Below are 20310 nucleotides of genomic sequence, written 5' to 3' on the forward strand. Positions count from 1 at the left end.
TTAAGAATCCTTTTCGAATTTTTACATTATATATAAATATATAAGATTTTTATTAAAAATAAGGAAAAACTATTTTTTATATTTCAGTTTTCAAATACGATTTTATTCTTAAAATCAATTTAATTGTTTTAAAAATTTATTTTTAAAAACATTATCAAACACATCATTATTCAAAAAAGCATCATCAAAGAGACTTTCATGATTTCTTTTTCTTTCTTTGTTTCTTTCAATGTTTTTCATTTTTTATTTTTGTTTTTTTTTGGTTTTTCCTCCTTTGAGAATAGGAATGGGCCAAGAGCATGAGAAGAGCAAAGATAGAGGTCGATTGGACTTCATAGGTTGTCTTCAAGTCATGTAGAGAAAAGAAATTCTCTGCTTAGCTTACAAACTAGTTGGCTCATTTTTGTATTCTTTGAAACAAACTACCATTCTAAGGGGAGATAAGGCATGAGTTGGAAATTTTCATGCAAATTCCCTGCACTTTCCATTCTACATGGGACAATAATGAAATGAAACTTAAATTAAATTAAATTACAAATAAATGAGACTATTTTTTGTTACATGCCCCTATCATCATTAGCCATCACTTTTCAATATGGTACCAAAAAACCATTTTTCAATTCCATATAGAATGACCTTTTGGCATATGTTTCTTTCTTTTGGCAAAGAATCCATGGGGAAACATTTTGTCTCATATATTGATGAAGCAAATCCTAGGTGATATGTTTCCCATCCTAAGCTACTTTGATACTACAAAGATTTTGAACTTTTTTTGAAATTGTTTTTGAAAACACTTTTCAAAAAATGATTTTCTAAAACAATTCTTTAAAACAGTTATGGCTCATAATAAAATTTAATTTGAGAACTTTCAATATGAAAAACAGCTTGACTTATTCTCTGTAAAGCTTTTATATACATATAAAGTTCCTAAAATGTTTTCCATACTTTCAATTGTTGCTCAAAACATTATACAAAAACTAACTTAAAACAGTCCAAATTTGTTCTAAAAAACAACCTGTTATTAGAACAAATTTTCAAAAAACTATTTTTTTTTGTTGTGAGTTTGCCATGTGTTTTCCAAACAAGACCATAGTCAAAGTGTTTTCCTTTTAACAGTTAAAACAGAAAACAATTTTTAAAAACAGTTCTAAACAAAGCCTTTGAGAAGGCACTACCATTGAGATGGTTAGAAATGGCTAGAAAGGCCTTCAAGTTGCTTTCATTTTAACAGTTACAATATGCTTAGAAATGGACTTTTGATTGCATATGGGACATATGTGGGATGCAGAAAGCAATAGGCATTTTGCCTGCAGCCTGTATTAGCAAACCACCACAATCACAAGTTAAACATGCTGCGGTTGCACCCTAAATACAGGATTACCATCAGGAACACTAACAAGACAGCGTGTTTAGCATTCATATTGGATAATAAGCGACAAGGGAAACATTCTGAACAAAAAAGAAAGCTGTAAATCTTCTGGCTTAACACGTGAAGAGGCACTTCAATTGCAGTTTCATATGCAACAATGGCAAAACTCAAGCTTCCGGTTAGCATGATCCCCTCCATCAACCAAATGAGATCACGGTCACAGCAGGATTTCCCAATGTCAAAAGCGAGCAAGCTGAATTTGAGGAGCATGAACGTGTTCTATAGCATGTCCTCATGATAAAGATGGAGGCCAAGACCAAAGCGTGCACAAGCACGCCTGAAAGCCATTGCTTCCGCCTTCTGTACAGGATCTCCATAGCCTGTGTCCTCTACTAAAGCAGTTCCTGTTGACTCTCTGTACATCTGGTGGAAAGACAAATAATGTTACGGGCAATTCAAGTTAGTTTTCCTTCAGGGGTTTGGCCTCTTTTCATTTTTGAGATAAAAAACAAAGTAGCTGATGCTGCTGACCAATTACCTAGTTTTAGACGGGTTTTTCCCTGAAGGTTTTGTTATTTTTAATCTTTTCCTTCATATTCAACAAACTGTGTTCGGGAATATGCTAGGCATTATGAGTATAAATCCTAACAGCTTAAGTTTTTAAGGCATTGATTGTCTAACATGGTATCAAAATCTCATTTAATGGGAGGTCTTGACAAATTAAATCTATTTTCTATATGATGGAATAGTAATTCTAAAATCAGGAGAATATGAGTAATTTGACGTCTTTCCTCATGCCTTCGCCTACTAGAATATTGTTATAACATCTTCAGAGTACTTGAAACAATGAAGCAAGACGAGCAAGATGTACAACTTGAGTTGTTCGTTTAAATACTCCTTCCAGAATCATAAATACCTTGATATCATTGTTATTCCATCGTGATTTTAGAAGCAGACCTATAAAAATCTGCGGAATTATAATTCAAATTATAATCAGATGTTAATATCCCCTTTCCTGTCAATCAAGTTCGTTGTTGTCTCATTATTCAACACGTTTGTTTCACCACTTTCCCAATCAACAACTCTACTTTTCTAGACCAGAACAGCATCCTGTGCCTTAGATGAATAGGAAATCTTCACAATAAACAATCATTCCAAGATCACATAATACCATTTTGAACCAGATGCTTGTGTAATTTTACCAGATTTTATCCGAGTTTCCAACATCTAAATCCTGAAGCTCATCTGCAACTTAAGAGAACATCATTTCCATCCTATTATTGGTTTTGGCTATGTATTTTGCGACAAAAGATATTGTTGAAGTTCATCAAATTCTAAATCTCATTATTCAAGATAACAGCACTCTACTCTGCCTAAGCATCTCTGGATCAAACCACCATTTCACACCACAGTGCTCTAGACAGTTGGGAATGCATAGGCAAGAGGTGTGTCATGCACCAAGCAGCAAGCTGAACCTTCAGCATGTCCCCATATCCCAAATTGAATCAAAAGCCAATTTTGAAGTTCTCCCAGATTACAATATTGCTTTGTCCAGAGATACCCTGAAACTTCAACAATGATCATTGGTATAGATCATTTTTCTCCATAGCCTATCTTAGATCATCACAGCCCTTTACAATGACCAGCAATTATCCTTGTAAAAGGATTTACCAATTTTTCTCAGACAAACAACAAACCTGAAGCCAGCTAGATTATCTTTAAGAGTGGTACAGATATTTTAGTTCTCAAAATTTTCATAGTATTTTTAACAGTATGAAAAGGAATTGGTGTCATGACTAAAATCCACATTTGACCTCGTTTTTGTGAGGCAGTTCATACTTCTTCAACCGCAATCAAGCCTCCACTTTCCATAAAAATTACATCATACTAACTGTATATCCATGTACTAATAAATCTGTTACAAAGCTGCGAAGGGGTTTTATATAGTCCGGGCCTCTAAATCAGAACCTAAAAGGAATCATTTCGTAGGGTGTGCTGGTGTATGCTGTCCTTAAGATGGTGGGTTTAGGTCTAGACACCATGAGTCTCAGGACTAAATCCTTTATAATGATTTATATATGTGCATTTGCTGCTGGGCTTTTTATGATACTTCTAATCGAGAAATTTAAGAGCACTATTAAAATCTAATGAGTATTTTCTGTTATTTCTGCACCAGGACAATGTTCAAAACCAAACAAATTGATATAACAGGCACAAGCTCTGAAGTTTAACATGAAAAAAATTACCTCTGCATCAGTCCCATATAGTGTTACACGGTAAACAACAGATACAGATTTTCCATCTGCAGAATAGGTGATGCTTCGAACCTCCCCAGACCATTCTACAATAAGAAGAGCAAAATGAATCATTATGAGAGTTAAATGATTTGAAAGCCTTCTTATAATGAACAGTCATAAGTTTGACTGGGAAGAAAAAAAAAAAAAAACGAAGAAAAGGAGTGAAACATACCGGGAGCATGTAAATTCATAATCCTATTTACAATGTGCCTGCATATGATGAAAATTGATTATAGGGAAATCTTAACCATAAGCTATGCCTTTTGGCACACTACACATTAAAGCTAAAATCTGATTAAAGCTGCTAAATGGAGTAGAAAGTAGGGGTATTCAAAAAACCAATTGGCTCAACAAAAACTGACTGAATTGACTGATCAAGGTTCAAAGATCTTTTCAAAATTTTTGTTTTCTAAACATAAAACCAAATTGGACAGTTGGTCTAAGATTTCCCATTTAAAAAACGAATAATAAACCAAACTGAATTGAAAGTTATAATGCATAAATATGATATACATGCGTCGTGCAACTATTAGTTATATTATTAATTTGGCACACATCTTCCACTGTAGATGGGATCCCAAAATAGGTTCAAATAAAAAATAAAAAAGGTTCAAACCTTACAATTCCATTTCAAATTTTCCTTTTCTTGGTCTTCTTACTCTCCCCATTAGATTATAATAATATGTTTTGAAATGAGCAGCAATCATGTGGTTTAAATAGGTTTTTGGTTATTCAAGTCTTTTGGCCCAAAATGCCTAATCATCAGCATTTTGGCTTTGGGTCAAACTGACAGAAAAAAAGGTTTTTCTGTTAAATCAAACTAAATCAAAGTGAAGTAAACCGACATATATCAGTTACTGTTAATATAAACCAAACCAAACCCATCGATTTCCTCTTTAATTTCAATTAGTTCTGTTTTTAATGGAAAATTGGTTAGATCAATTTGGTTTGATTTTAATGCTAAAAGCCAAACACAACCCTACTAGCACCAAATAGAGGTTATATATCAATGGTTATAAATCAATTTTAATGAGACTACCCGGAGAAGAAACACGTAGGGCCTCTCTAGTATTGAAAATCAGAATGTGGTTTTCCCAAAAAAAGGTTCTAATTTTTTGGAAATATTTTCTAAAAGGTTTTTAAAAACATGTCACCAAACACATTTTCTTTGTCAAATCCATCTTCTGTTATGATAACGACAGGTATTCTGATAAAGCATCACTGCACTTTGTTGATCACAATTATCTCCCACTGTTAAATCGTTCTCCTTTGCATTTTGCACACCTTTGATTCCATTAATCATCCACATAGAATCCAACAATCATTCCCGGAAAAACTTTTCCCCGGGAAATTTTCCCACATTGCGTCTAAAATTTTATCACAATGTTAAAATTTCTGTATAAATGTCAAAGTTCTGCTTAAATTTCATGATTCTCCAAACTTCAGAACAAACCCAACTCAAAACAAACAGACACAGAACAAAGAATTTTCCGGGAAAATAAGGAAAGCCCACCAAGCAAGAAAATTCATACCAGGGAATGTATTTGATGGAAAACCCATCTTCCGTACGGACTTTGACGAGGGTATCGGGGACTTTTTTGCTGAGTTCTTTGAGGATTTCAGAGAGGGGTCTGCTGATTCCGGAGGTTGGAACGACGTCATCTAAGCGCTCTGGCTCTGGTTCTGGTTCCGGAACTATCACTCTTTCTTTCTGTGAAGCCTTTGCGTAGGATCGAAGAGAGCTGACAAGCAATGATTTGAGAGTCGGAGAAGAAGGTGAAAGTGGGTTTTTTGTGAGAGATTTCAGCAAATACGACGTCATTTTGAAGTCTCCCTGTGTCTGTGTCTGTGTCTGTGTCTGTCTTTTCTTCAGTCGCAAAACCCTATTTTATAGGGTTTTAGAAGTGGGCCCAAATTAAACCCCAAAATTGGGCCCAAAGTAAAGCCCAAATATTTGTCCTTTAAATTGGGTCAAAGGCTTTTCCTTGGCCTTCGTGGGCATATCTGGGTGAGATGAAGATTGGCTTTCGCATGCATGCAAAGGCAGAAGGGAGGTATCACTGTGAGGGAAAAATGTATTTCGACATGCTCATATGAAAAAAAAAACCATAAAATAAGAACCCAAATTTATAAAATACAAATTTTAAATATCCATTTAAAAATAATTAGTATTTCATGCATTTTTTTTGTTTAAAGGTCCTATTTTGACCATTCAAATATATCTTTTAATGATATACATTTGACTATTTGAGGTACTATATTTAACAATTGAGTGTATAAAATTTGAATAATTTTTAGAAAGTTTCTACTTTATAATTACTTTTACATGAGTGTACAAAAAAACATTTTTTCCTTTTATGTTTTCAAAGAGACTTTGTCATTATGTTTTCAAAATAGTTTTTAAAAACTATTTTATGATATTCTGTAAAACAAATGTTTGTTTGAAAGCCTAAAATGTTTAAAATATATTTTTTATATTTTTAAAATAATTTTATATGTATTAATTTATTTTAAATCATTCTCTATAGGTATGTAATTATTTTTTAAAACAATCTTTTAAAAACAAATGAAAATAACTAAAAGATGTTATTTAAAAAAAAATCATGTTTTCCAATTGTCAAACATGTTTTCCTAGGCCTTTTTTTTTTTTTTTTTGTCTTAAAAAATATAAAAATATTTTAAAAAACAATTACCAAACATAACAGTTTTAAAAAATTGTTATAAAAAATTATTTTTTGGAATTGTTTTTAAAGCCGATGCTTGTCATCTTCCTTTCATTCATTTTCGAAGGCTCCACCTTTGGATGTTACTTAATTATCACTACGAGCAAATGGATGTAGGTCAGGACATCGATGTTTATGATTCTGATCGTGACTGAAAGTTGGTGAATTGTTCATTTAGTTTGGGCTTGTTAACCTAGATCTACTTGTTTATGGCCTGGTTATTGTAAGATGAACCATCCATCACTCCAATGTTTTCTAGTCCTAAACACTTGAAAGGCTCAGTTTCACGGCTTATTCACATGGTCGGCCGTTCTCATCTTTCAGGCCACCGAGTTTTTGACTGATCCAACTTCAAAAAAACAAGATGTTCCAACCTCTTGGACTGGTTTTGATCAAATCCAAATTTCAAAACATTGCATAAAAGCTAAGCAAAAGCTGGGCGCGAAACAAGAAGCATCTTCCGTTCTTATTGCAATAGTGTTGCAGCATAGTGGGAACAAGCTAGCTAGGTTAATTTATACCTGATAATATATGAAACAAAAATGAAAAATCCATATGAAATAGCACACCAAGTACATATATTTAATTTTTGCTAGCAACAAGTAGGGAACCATGCATGAGTGTGTGTATGTATACATACAGGAGTAGTGATTAAATGAGAGCCATTTGCTGGACATTGATGGGGTAGCAATCAGAGGGAGGACCATAGAAGGCCGTTTGAGCAAGGATGACATTGGCAGCCGTGGTTGGATGGAAGGCATCCCAAAACACATATTCATTCCTGTTTAGGCATGGCATTTGCATAGGCAGACATGTTATCTGCCCTTGGTTTCTTCCTAGTCCACAGCACCCTCTATCCACTACACTGAACCCTGCATGCATTCATATATAGTCATAGTCTCATTTTTAGAATCCATAGTCACTGTTTCATACAATATATCACACGTTAATTTATCAGTTACCCTAAAAATTTAAGAAGAATGTGGGGAATGGACTAAGAAAGTTTAGTAAATACACCAAATCTTGACATATTTCTCGTGTGTTATCTCTTGTACTTTCGTAGGAGTTCAACAAGTTTAATTAGGAACATCATGTGAAAAGTAAGTTCGCTCACCATAAGTAGCAGGATTATTGAGAATGTCACCAAAAATACCATAAGTATTGCCATACACAAAGATGGAGCCAGGATGGTTCCCATTCAGCTGGTTGACGAGTGCCCTGAGCCCTTCATTGAAGGTACCAAGTATCTGATTATCGTAGTCGAGACATCGACCGGGCGGCGCCAAGGCTCGCTGGTTTGGCATGCAACCAAGTGGTCCAATCCCGGCTAGGAAGAACTTCCTTAACCCTAAACTATACAGTGCCTGCATTTATACATGCATGCTAATTAAAGATAAAGAGTCATAAGCTTGAGAACATGATCAATGATAAGCTTAAAAAATGATAAGAATTTTAGCTAATTGTATATCATATAATTCGTTTAATAAATAAGTCATGAATCTAACATATTTAAACTATTATTTAATCATATCAAAATAACTTATGACTTATTCGTTTAACTCATATACATTACAAACTTCAATTTAAAAATTATAAAAATTAAACTTTTCTAAATATCTATATCATATATTTAAAAATATTTAATTAAATATTAAAGTATATTCTATCTTATAATTCTATCTTAAGGATATAATTAAAAGTTTAATTTATCTTTTAAATCGGCTAAATAGGTTGTGCCATACCATCTATGTATAAATACAGATGATTCATTATCAACATAGGTATAACTTTCTTTTAATAAAACTAATAATATTAGGATGTTTTCTATTAGACTTTAGATTTTTTAATAAAATAAGTAAATAAACAAAAATTACCAAAATTTGCCGTGCATAATGGTTGAGGAGGAGGTTGGCGAAATCCGGGGGACTGTAGTTGTAGCTGGAAGGGTAGAGGGAAGGCATGAGGTAGTTGTTGAGGTAGTCATTGCTCCCGAAAACCATTATAACTATGGATTTGGCCAAGTACCGACTCAGAGTTGTTCCATTCGCCATTGTTCTCATTTGGCTCAATGTGGTCTCAAAGTTCAGCACCTGTTGGCTCAAGCTAAACCTTTGTCCCTGCACCGATCGATTCCACATTCCAAGCACTTGTATTAACATAGTATTGGTATAAGACTTAAAAATGTTTTCTTTAGAAAATTTCAAAAATTGCTTCTAAAATTTTTAGAAAATAATTTTTAGAAATCGCTTAAAGCTCATTTGGGAGTAATTTTGAGGGGATTTAAAACGTCCACTTATATTAATTAGATGTTTGACAAACTTTGAAAATCATTTATGATGAATATATTTCTAACAAAAGTGCCACAAAAGTGCTTTTACTATAATTGCTTGCTCTCTGGTCCAAGTAATAATAGTAATGGAATTCAAGAGGTAGAAGTATGATACGTAGTTTTGGCCAGTTTCATCAAGGATGCCAGCAGCTGCTGAAGCATAATTCACTCCACTAAATATTTTGGACCCTGTTGAGCCAGGATCTGCGAAAGGTTGAGGATATGAAACACCTAACATCTCAGCTGCAAATCAAAAGGAAAAGAATTCGATATCAAATGACAAAATTCTACTCACATACTCAAGAGTTCATTCTCTTTAACTTTGCCAAATTTGCAGAAGTTGGTCAACTGCTTTCTCATACCATACCCAAAAAAATGATACCTAAAGATTTATCAACATTTTCAAAAATTAATTCTTAAAAAAGGGTTTTTGATAAAGTTCTTAACAATGATATTTTCTTATTTTAAAAAATAAAATTTTGTTTGAGAACCTAATTTTTAAAAATGACTTTATTTGGCTTGTTTCAAATTACAACAATATATAAAATATGTTCTAAGAATGATCGTATTCTTGATGTCGGTCTATAAAAAAAATAAAAATATTTTAAATTTTTTTCGAAAGTCACTTTTTTTTTTTTTTTTTTTTTTTTTTCATTTTTTTATTAAAATAAGCAAATTATGGATAAACTATATCATCAAAAGTGTTTTTGAAATTGGAAAATTATTTTCCATTATTTAGAAAAAAATAATATTTTTTTATTCTTATGAAGAAATTAAAAAAAACTATGAGTAATTTTTATTGTCTAAAACTAAGATCCATTGTCAACACTTTTGATGTACAAATTTTGGATCCATCCATAATTTGGTAAAAGTGTAACAAACTTTGTCCCATTAAGAACACACATGATCACCGGATAAAATCAATAAACAATTACCTCAAATGATATTCTTATGAGAAAATGAAAGATAGAGAAACTTACCAAGTAGATCAACAATGGTTTTCCCATTACAAAACCTGCCAGTAGGGCCTCTGAAATCAATCCCGTAAGGGTAGTAGTTTGATTTGGCTATGGAGTCCAGGAAATTGTTGTTGCCATCATCTATCAACGAGTCTCCAAAACAAAAGATCGCCGGAACCCTCTGCGATCTTGCAACCTGAGTCGAGAATTGTAGACTAAGCAGCAGCAGGAGCAGCACTGCTGCAGACCACAGTGGTTGTTGCTTCACCATGGTGATCATCATCCTCTCAAACCTAATTGTCCCCTCAAAAAGATGGCTTTAGAAGATGAAAAATGAGAGGGTTGATATAGAGGTGGCACAGGATAAGATTATCCTCTTGAAACCGCTAAGTATGAAGGAAAAGGCCATGAAATGTTGCTTTTTCTTTGTGCTTTTTTCCGGGTTTTAGTTGGTATTTTTTGGATGGCCGTTTTGCCTTTTTCTTTTAAGCCTTGGGGTGGGTGCATGGATGTGTGTCACTTTGTGAGTTTGTATGTCAGCAAAGAGGCACGTAAAAGGCTTCCATCAAAGCAAAAACTAACAATTTTGTGGTTTGTCTTATCCTAGATTCGAGGTTCCACTAGATAATTCGAGTTTCGTGGAAAAGAATGTTTTCCAAGGGGGGAAAAACAAGCGTATCTAGCTTAAGCTTGGAAATAAGGTATAATTTCGCAATTGCTAATATTAAAATTAAGTTTTGTAGTGATTCTATTTAAAGTGTTTTTAGGGAAAATATTTTTTTTAAAAATATGTTTAGAAATTTTTTTTAAAAATAACCTATAAAATATTTCTTTACAAAATATTATAAGTGATTTTTTAATATTATAAATCATTTTTTAGATGTTTAAAAGTTTGTTAATCACTTAATTTTTTTTTCAAAAACATTTTTTAAGTTAAAAACATTTTTTGAAATCATTATTAAACGGATTCCTAAAGTAAATTTGGAAATATTTTTATTCGAAATATCTTTAATAAAAATGTTTTTTTTTTTATAGTGTTTTTAGGAGAATCACTTATAAGTGTTTTTCTAAAAAACATTATAAGTGATTTTTTAGAATTTTAAAAATGTTTCATATGATTTATCAAATTGTAGACCCCCCGAACAGTAGCATTCTTTGGGGTGATATTGCTTTTATTGATTTATGCTTCTGACGACCCAAAAATGAGGCTGGTGGTGGCGGCAAGATGGGACATAAGATTGATGTGGGTTGCCTAGGGCAGAAAGAAAAGGAGAGGCTGGCCAGCAGAGAAAAGAAAAGGAAAAGGGAAAAAGAGGGGCGACAGCTTGGAGCAGGGCAGAGCAGAGGAAGAGGGGAGGGACTCAGGCATTTTTCTGATTGGTTCCTGCTAGGAGAGAGCTCTTCCAGGTGCGAATATTATGGATCTTCTGTTTGTATTTTCTTGTTGCATTGTTCTTCATGCATTTTCCTTGACGTCTTTAGCTTTTATTCACTGTTTGGATGCAACTTTTCTGCTACTCTCTCGTTTTTTTTTTATGATTTTCACTTGAGGATATTTATGCATATGAGAGCATCAGAATCATACATATATTCTCTGTCCTTCCCTGTACGTGGAGCTTGGAGCATGCATGGATATCTCTATCTCTCTCTACCCGCACCCTCATGCATGTGTCCATCTAAACATACCGCCCAAAACCCATTCTTTCTCTGTATCCTCATGTCCTTCATCCACTCCTACCCTCCATTTTTCCTCCTCATTTTCCTCTCATTTTTCTCACCCCTCAAAACACCAGAAGAAAACGTCTACCAGGACAGCAGCCGGAGATGCTCAAAACTCCAACCCCATTTCGAGCCTAGCGCCAAAGCTCCAAAATCCCAGCAAATGGAGAGCCTCGGATGCAGTTCTGGGAGCATGAGGCTCTCTTGCGGTGCTCCGGCGAGTCCCATGCACCTCGCGTTCTGCGTGAAGGTGCCGCCATCAACTCTCCCCTCATCGTCGCCGCCCTTTGAAGCCACTCTACCCAGCCCGCCCGCTATAGGAACTCGGTGGTAGCAGCATTGTCGGCGACGCACGCGGCAAACTCTCCCCCAGACGGCCAGGTTCGACCGAGGAAGCGTCCTCGGACGCCGACACCAGGCTGCGGCTGCTGGCTCCACTCCCGGGCGCCGACACCAGGCCGCAGCTGTTGGCTCCACTCCCGGACGCCGACGTTGGAACACGACGGAGTGGGTGGCGTAATCGAGGCGGCGGGATGGAAAGTTGGCAGCTTGGACCAACTCCGAGGACCTCTGGCGACGCCTCTCTCACCTCCGCTTTCTCCATCATAGTCTTCTTGAGGTGAAGAAGAAGAGCGTGGCTGAAGGGCCCAAAGAGAAAATGAGTATGGATTTGGATTTTAGTGGGTTGGGCCCAAAAGAGAAGCCCAAGTTTGTGAAGGCTTTAATTGCCTTGGGCTTGCCCATTGACACCTTTGGACTTGGGCTTGGATTGGGGCACTAGGCCCAAGTTGGTGATGGATTATTGTATTAGGCTTGCCCAATGAAGACATTGGACTTGGGCTTGAATTGGAGCCCAGGCCCAGTTTGTGTGGATGATAGGCTCCGTGCCAATCCTTCAAAAGAAAAAATCCTAAGTTCAATTTAATACTTCAAAATCTTTGTTTAAATCATATTTTTATAAATCACATGATTATCCCTTATTTATTATATATTCAAAGTCCAATCTATAAATCAAAATCACATGTTTTAATTTAATTCTTCAAATGCTCTTTTAAATCTCATATTTATCAACTAGAATTATTATCTTATATTCTCCTATTTTACTTATACCAATCCTTCAAAAATCTCATGCTTTGATTTAATTCTTCAAATACTTGTTTAAATCTCATTTTCATAAAATCAAATCATCATCCCGTATTATTAGTTATTCGAATTCTAATCCATTAAGAAAATCCCATGTCATAATTTAATTCTTCAAATGCTCTTTTAAATCTCATATTTATTCAACTAGAATTATTATCTTATATTCTCCTATTTTATTTATGTCGATCCTTCAAAAAATCTCATGCTTTAATTTAATTCTTCAAATACTTGTTTAAATCTCATTTTCATAAATCAAATCATCATCCTGTATTATTAATTGTTTGAATTCTAAATCCATTAAGAAAATCCCATGTCCTACTTTAATTCTTTAAATGCTCGTTTAAACCTTATGTTCATCAATGAGAATTATTACCCTATCCATTCACCTATTTTATTTATACCAATCCTTCAAGAATCCCATGTTTTTAATTTAATTCTTCAAATACTTGTTTAAATCATATTTTCATAAATCGAATTATTATCCCACATTTATTTAGTTATTTAAAATCTAATCCTTCAAAAATCCCCTGTCTTAATTTAGTTTCTCAGTAATTCGTTTAAATCTTATTTCCATCAATTAGGATTATTATAACGTATTCGTCTATTTATTTAAAACCTAGTTCTTAAAAAATCTCTTGTCTTAATTCAATTTTTCAATCCTATAAATTCTACTGTTCGTCTAAATTTTATCCTCATCAATTAGAATCATTATTTCCATATCTATTCAAAGTCTAATCTTCCGAAAACCCATGCCTTAATTAAAACTTCAATCCCAAAAATTCTACTATTCATCTTTATTCACCGAAATGTTATTCTCGTTAATTAGTATTATAATCACATACCTACCTATTTAGTCAAAGTCATATCCCTTAAAAATCCAACGCCCTAATTCAAATTCTCAATTAGAAAAATTCCACTATCCTCTTTTTTATTCGTTTAAACATTATTTTTGTTCATCAGTATCATTACTCCATACTTATTTACTTATTTATTTCGATCATTAAAATTCAATTCTTCAAAACCGGACCTCCAAATTTAACCTTGAGACTAAAAAAATTCCACCATTCTCTTTTATTCATTCAAATATCATCTTTGTTATCATTGTTATAAATTCCACGTTTACTTATTTATTTCTTCTAAAAATTCCAATAATTAGAGTCCAATTATTCAAAAATCCGACTTTCAAACTTAATTTTCAAAATCCCACTATTCACTATTCATCCGTCCAAATATCGTTTTGATTAATTAACAACATTATTCCATATTTACCCATTTATTTCTCTTAAAAATCTCAATCATTAAGGTCTAATTCTTCAAAATTCCAATTTCTAAATTTAGCTATTTGAAACTTCAATTGTCCAATCTCCGAACTTAATTTTCAGTTTCCCATGCTCCAATTCCCGTATTTATCCCGCTACTTATTATTATCATTATCATTATCATCTTATTCATTATTTCTATAAATTCCGCCTTCGAATGATTTCTAGGATTTCCAATTTTTACACATCAACTTTCGTTTTTAAAATTCCAACCTCTTTCAAATTCAGTTTCTAAAAATTCTCATTCTCACATTCAATCTCTAAAAGTCTAATCTCCAAATAAATTCTAAAACTCCAATTTTCTAGTGATCTTCGAGATTCCAATTTTTCAATTAAATTTCAAAAATCTAATTTTCTCCCGAAAAGTTTTAATTCCGCTCTGGCTTTCAAACAATCTTCTGCTCCTCTGGACTTTAATAAGCAAGAACGAATCTTCATAATTCCGAAATAATGGGATTCGTGAGATTAATTCATGCAATATAAATCGGGCTTTGGTGGGGGCCCAACATATGTGATTTCCTTATGATTGATTGATTGATTGTTTGTTTGATTTAATTGCCATGCATGATCGATTTTATTTTGCTCTATGACATGCTCGAAATTATTCCTTAATTGTGCGCTAACCTCACTTCTTGATAGCGCTTTATGGATCACTGCCCAGGTACGCATCCACACCCGCTCGGGTTATTTTTCTGTATGCATGTTTAGATTCCCACATGTGCATGATCACTTTGAGTGTTCATTGATTCCCTCATCAATTGCCATTGATTGCTTCATTTTATTAGTAGAGACCCGTTTTTTTTAGGGACTTAGAGGGGTGCTACGGTACCTTCCCGATAAGTAACCTGACCCCCGAATCCGATCCGGTTTTTCACAGACCACCTTTTCCAGAATAAGGAGTCGTACTTAGGGTTTTCTTTCTTATTTTGTTTACCCTTTAAAAATAAAACAAAAATAAGTGGCGACTCCAAGTCATTTTCTTAATCAACAAAAATCAATTTTTCATATAAAAATCGAGCTCGCCATCGAGTGGGAAACGCATGAGCCGAAATGCGGGGTCCACACAAATACTCATTTTTCTTTTCAATTTTTTTTTTAAAACTAAAAACATTTAATAAAATTATTACCAAATAGAATCTAAGTTATATTGTACTTATTAGGATTTCACTTTAGAACATAAACATTGGTTTTATAATGTACTTATCATGATTTCACCATAAAACAACACTGGTTTTAGTGACTTTCGTAATTATAATTGACTTACAATTGCAAATAATAACATTGACCATAATACATTTTTTGAGTTTGGCTTAAAACTATAGCTATTAATATTAGTTTCTTCTCTCTCTCTCTCTCTCTATATATATATATATATATATCATACTAGTTAATATTAGTTATAGTGCATTTTTTAATTTGGATTATGACCACAGTTATTAATATTTATTCTTGTGATTTTCTAGTTTTGCCTTTGACAAAGTATTTGTTAATGTTGGTTACATTGCTTATCTTAAATTTGGCTTTAAACCACAGTACTTAGTTTTGACTTCAGTTATTTTTGTAACTTTGGCTTAAAACACTCTTAGTAATGTTGAACAGCCATATAGACCAAGAGAAATAAGTTGTTCCCAGCACTTAAGATTATACCTTCTTAAGATTACATGGTACTTTGGAGTGTCTAGGAAAACAAAACACTAGAGTGATGGATGGTTCATATTACAATGAGCCAGAGGACTAGACCTAGCTTAACAATTCAACAACTTTCAGTCACTAAAATGATCAGAATCACTAGAGCATCAAAAAGAGATAGAACCTTCACACATGAACGCAGGAATGTGAGAAGCAAGCTCCAATATCTCAACATCATTCTTATCAAAGCCAATGCAATTCCTGACGTCCAAATGAACAATCTCTTTGCAGCCTAGCAATATCAGCACTAGATATTCCTGCTTATAGAATGTTGATCCCTCTAGAACCAAGTACTTAAGCTTCGGTAGTGAGGTGACAATGGCTGAAGCAACTTCACTCCCAACATTGGTACCTCGAGCTGCTAGCTTAGTGATGTTGCAATGAAGACTGATTTTGGCTAGGGCTTTCCCACTGTGATTTCCTCGTCCAAAATCCAACGTTTCCAGGTTTTTCCAGTTGCTCAACAGTTTTGGAATAATAGTTACTTCTTGGGAAGGTCGAAGAGATGATCGAATGCAACGCTCAGCAATATTGAGAGACAAAGCCTTCAATGCAGGACACCTGAAAATAACAATTACCAACAGTACTACATGAAGCCATTTATTGAATTCTAATTAAGCTGCAAGGAAGACGATACGGTTGCTTGAATTGGCCTTTCCTCTAATTCTAGGATATTTTCATCTTTACTCTAATTGTTGTGTTCCTTTTTAAAGTACAGAAATTTTTTGGTAACTTACTCATTCGCAGCATACTTTAATGCCTTTCCACAGCAGCAGAAGGAGAGGCTAAGCTCAGTAGCACATCTACGACTACGGTTAATCACGAATTTCATGAATGCAGTGATAGGAAAAGGACATCCAACTTCCGTCAAGCCTTTGATGTAGTGACGGTGACCATATTCACTTATTATCCTTCCCGGATATGGAGTGCAGATATAATCCCACGCGCTACAAGGTTTGATGTCTTCAGGAAAAATAAGATGTTCCCAGCACTTAGGATCGAGGGTAGCTTTATACCATGGCTTGCATACCAAGGGAACATCCAACAACAATGACTCCATCCCAACTCTCCCAAACACATTCACCAAACAGTCTAGGTTTAGCTCTTCCCATTTTCGTCCTTCCATCTGAGAAAATGAAATATTTTTCATTCAAAAATAAAAACAAAATTGATACATAGATTCATGGCATAAAATAACCTTAATTTGTACATCATAAGGTATAGTTTTGAATTTTGAAGGAAAAATATGTGAAAGTAAGACATCTTAAGAATATATATTCCAGGTATTATGCATGAAACATACTTATATCGAATTCATGAGATAATACAGAGAAGGAAAAAGGTTTATGCAGAATTTTCTTCAATGAAGAGAATTAGATTTACCTGAAGTTTTTGTGAAGAACTGGAGCGTTAAAATGGTGGTTGGATATCGGTATGCAATACTTTTTTATTGTATGCAACTGAATATTTAAAGAGTTATACTTGACCACCTTTTCAACTTCTATCTGTCTCATTTAAGACTTCACCACCCTTTCAACTTCCAATTTTCATTGAATTTTCAGGATTCAGCTTGTTAATTTATAAAACTTTTAACCTTCCGATGAACTTTTAATACAATATTCATTGATTACAATCTAGAGTGTGGCCGGCCTGTCTTTAATTTCTTTCTTAGTAATTAAATCCCATGGCTTTTTTGGGATGATTGTGCTAAAAAAGTAGAAAAGAATTCAATTTTTTTTTTTTTTCTGATATATGTGTAATCAAATATAGTTCAAATTATATATATATATTCTAAGAACCAAACATAACCTAGATGTTTGGGAGTATGTAAAGGGGGGTATGAAGTGGAATGATGAATGCTTCTACACTTTCAATTGGCTTCATGAAGAGAGATCCTAGTTGAGAGGTGCCCTAATTGATTTCTTCCCAATTTCCATGATTTTACTTCAAGTTGATGTCTTTGAATAACATAGGATATATGAATTTTGCAAGTCTCCTAGAAATTATGCTATAAAAACCAGATTGTTACTTGTTTTGGTCCTGTAGGTGCTAAGGTTCTGATTTGCCATGATTTGGGTATAGCAGAGGTTAGGGGTAAGCCTTAATTTTAGATTTGAAAGAGATGGGCTTTTTAAGTTCAGGGTCATCCAATTAATCCAACCCCAATCCAATATCCTAATAACTAATCGAAGATTTGAGGTTGCCTTTGGATGGGGCTTTGAATTGGGATGATCTCACTTAGTTTGTAAATAGGGTAGGTCTGAGTTTGGATAGCTTCTGGTTTTCTTATTCCTTTTCTTGCATCATTGTCAAACCTTTTCCAATTTTGTGTTTAGTTTGGTGATGGTTCCTCATTGGTGGGAAGGAGGGGTAATTATGGAGCAATGTTCTTCAATCAATGGAGTATACATTATTACCTCATTTATAGCAAATCAAAACTTTCAATTATTTACATCTTTAACCCAACCTAGGCAACTTACAGATTAATCACGTTATTAAAGTTTAACAAACAACACAAGTTTGGCAGCAAATATGATGGTCTTGTTTAGGGTTGGGTTTTTTTTTGTTTTTTTTTTGGGGCTTCAATTATAAGTAGAATAATGCATTAAAAAAAAAAATCACAAATATTGCAGTATTTTAGGACTTTCAAAATGAGCTTTTTGATAAAATTGACACTTTTATGAAATTAATTATGACCCAAACACATTTGAAAGCTCAAAATAAATTTTGCCTTATTTTCTTTTATCTATGGAAGCTTAATCCCATATCGTTAGCCTAAAAAGGAAAAAACAAAAAAAAGGCTCTGGTTTGGAAAACTCCAATCAAAATATCTCCTAATAATATTGGTACATTTTAAGTGCAACAAATCAAAGCTTAAGAATTATTTTTAAGAACTATTTTCAATAATTAATTTAAAAAATGTTTCATACAGCTCCTATGAGTTTGAATCTTTTTGCTTGAAACTTCTTTCACTTGTTTGTTTCCTTTATTCATTAAGCCAACAAGCACTTTTCCCATGCATTTTAGAGGGAAAAATGCTCATACACCCCTTAAACTTTTAACTACTGGTCAAAAGACCCCCTTAACTTTTTTATTGACCAATTTACTCCTTAAACTATTCATAACTGCCAAATTAATACTTCAGTTAGTCACACGTTAAAACACTAACGGAATAAACACATGCCACTCACGTGGCTTTTAAATACAAACTGAAAAACACCCAAACATCCAAAACCCAACGGAAGAGAAGAGAACCAGTCTAGGTCCGGCACAGAGAGAGAGGGAGAGAGAGAGAGAGAGACTGCACGCTGTTCATAGCCACTGCCAAGCTTCTCTTCGCCGTCTCGCCGCCCTTGTCCCGGCGGCTCCTTGGTGGTTCCGTCGCACTGTTCAATCTGGGTATGTCTTTTTTTTTTTTTTTCTTCTTACGTCTTGCTATTTAAATTTTCTAAGAACTTTTATTTTATTTTTTAATCTCCATGTGCGAATTTTTATTGTAGAAATTCTTGTTTTGGTTTAATTTCTGGGTTGGGTCTCTATGAAATTCTTGGTTTTTTACTTTCTCCATGTGCCTTTCACCAACTGTTGCATTTGAGTATGCCATAGAGCTGTTTGATTAAATGCCTGAGAGAGATATGGCTACTGCTAAGGGGGTTTGGTTGCTTGGTTATCCAATTTTCCAAATATGCTGGCCTTCCAAGTTTCCCTTGCAACCCATTTGCAACAAAAACATATCAAACACGAATTATTATTTCTTCCCATTTGCACTTCAATTATTATTTCTTAATTTTCTCCTTCTTCATGTAGAAATCAACCCTAAATATTTCCCTTATTTGTTTCAGCAAATCAGATAATGTAATTTACAAGCTCAAAGAGATGGGAAAGATTGGGGAGAAAGATATATTGCTGATCTGCGATTACTTCAGTAAGCTTGATCGCAACAACTTTGGGAAGATAACACTACCAGATCTTTAGGAACCTTGTGGCTGCAAGAATTATGAAATCTGTTTCTATTCTTTAGATGGAAGAAATGTATAGTTACATTTTTTTTCTTCTTCCATTGATACTTGTAAAGGTTTCAAGTCATATAGGAGCAATGAAAAATAGAAGCCAATGGGATATGTCCCCCTTCTGTTATAGGTTCTCTTACAACCATTAAATTGAGAGGTTGCTATGGAGGGTTTGAGTTGTGTGATGTAGATTTGACACTGTAATAATTCAAGTAGTCAACAAGGAAAGTAAACAATCTTGGGATGATCTTACTTCTTCTCTTTATTTTGATTCAAGTTGTATGAGTGATTTGGTTGATGCATACTTCTTCTCTTTATGCAATAACCACCAAAAATGAATGTGTCCCAATCTGCCATGAATTGAACTTTATGCAATAACTCTAAGAAAATAAATCAATAATTACACTTTTCCAACAATATTGAAAAACAAAAGTATACTGGCTCCATCAGTATTCTTAAAAGGATCTCAATATGCCATGAATTGAAATATCAAATAAGTGTTCACAAATGGTATATTGTTTGCCAAAAAAATAACACTCAATGAGTCAATAATTACACTTTCCAAGCAATATTGAAAAACAAAAGTATACTGGCTCCATCAATATTTTTAGAAGGCTGTGTATCACTAAACAAATTATTGAACTAAAAAATTATTTATCTTCTTGCTGCCACTAAACCTTAGCCTTTCCCTTATCCTTCTTGCTTCCACTAGTGTTGTCCTTTGTACGACTTTGACTTGACTGTTGAGTACCT

General features: G+C 33.9%; 2 protein-coding genes across 2 annotated transcripts; both read right to left on the reverse strand.

The window, feature by feature from the left end:
- Positions 1–1283: 1283 nt before the first annotated feature.
- Positions 1284–5531, reverse strand: LOC100261996 (DNA repair RAD52-like protein 1, mitochondrial). Its single transcript, XM_002266622.4, has 4 exons — positions 5199–5531; positions 3839–3876; positions 3616–3710; positions 1284–1792 (listed from the first exon to the last, which is right to left on the reverse strand). Exons 1-4 carry the CDS (start codon positions 5486–5488, stop codon positions 1649–1651), a joined length of 567 nt encoding a protein of 188 aa, XP_002266658.1. The 5' UTR covers positions 5489–5531; the 3' UTR covers positions 1284–1648.
- Positions 5532–6825: 1294 nt separating this feature from the next.
- Positions 6826–10118, reverse strand: LOC100267169 (GDSL esterase/lipase At1g71250). Its single transcript, XM_002266158.4, has 5 exons — positions 9699–10118; positions 8834–8961; positions 8264–8506; positions 7504–7753; positions 6826–7261 (listed from the first exon to the last, which is right to left on the reverse strand). Exons 1-5 carry the CDS (start codon positions 9958–9960, stop codon positions 7041–7043), a joined length of 1104 nt encoding a protein of 367 aa, XP_002266194.2. The 5' UTR covers positions 9961–10118; the 3' UTR covers positions 6826–7040.
- Between the last annotated feature and the right edge of the window lie 10192 nt (positions 10119–20310).

Source organism: Vitis vinifera, chromosome 18, assembly GCF_030704535.1.
Source record: "Vitis vinifera cultivar Pinot Noir 40024 chromosome 18, ASM3070453v1".
Classification (NCBI taxonomy): domain Eukaryota; kingdom Viridiplantae; phylum Streptophyta; class Magnoliopsida; order Vitales; family Vitaceae; genus Vitis; species Vitis vinifera.

Coding starts and splice junctions, on each gene's coding strand:
- LOC100261996 (XM_002266622.4), bottom strand. CDS start 5,488: ATGACGTCGTATTTGCTGAAATCTCTCACAAAAAACCCACTTTCACCT. Junction 3,877..5,198: donor TCCATCAAATACATTCCCTG/GTATGAATTTTC, acceptor CATCATATGCAG/GCACATTGTAAATAGGATTA. Junction 1,793..3,615: donor TATATGGGACTGATGCAGAG/GTAATTTTTTTC, acceptor TCTTTCCACCAG/ATGTACAGAGAGTCAACAGG.
- LOC100267169 (XM_002266158.4), bottom strand. CDS start 9,960: ATGATGATCACCATGGTGAAGCAACAACCACTGTGGTCTGCAGCAGTG. Junction 8,962..9,698: donor AACCATTGTTGATCTACTTG/GTAAGTTTCTCT, acceptor TTTGATTTGCAG/CTGAGATGTTAGGTGTTTCA. Junction 7,754..8,263: donor ATTATGCACGGCAAATTTTG/GTAATTTTTGTT, acceptor GTATAAATGCAG/GCACTGTATAGTTTAGGGTT.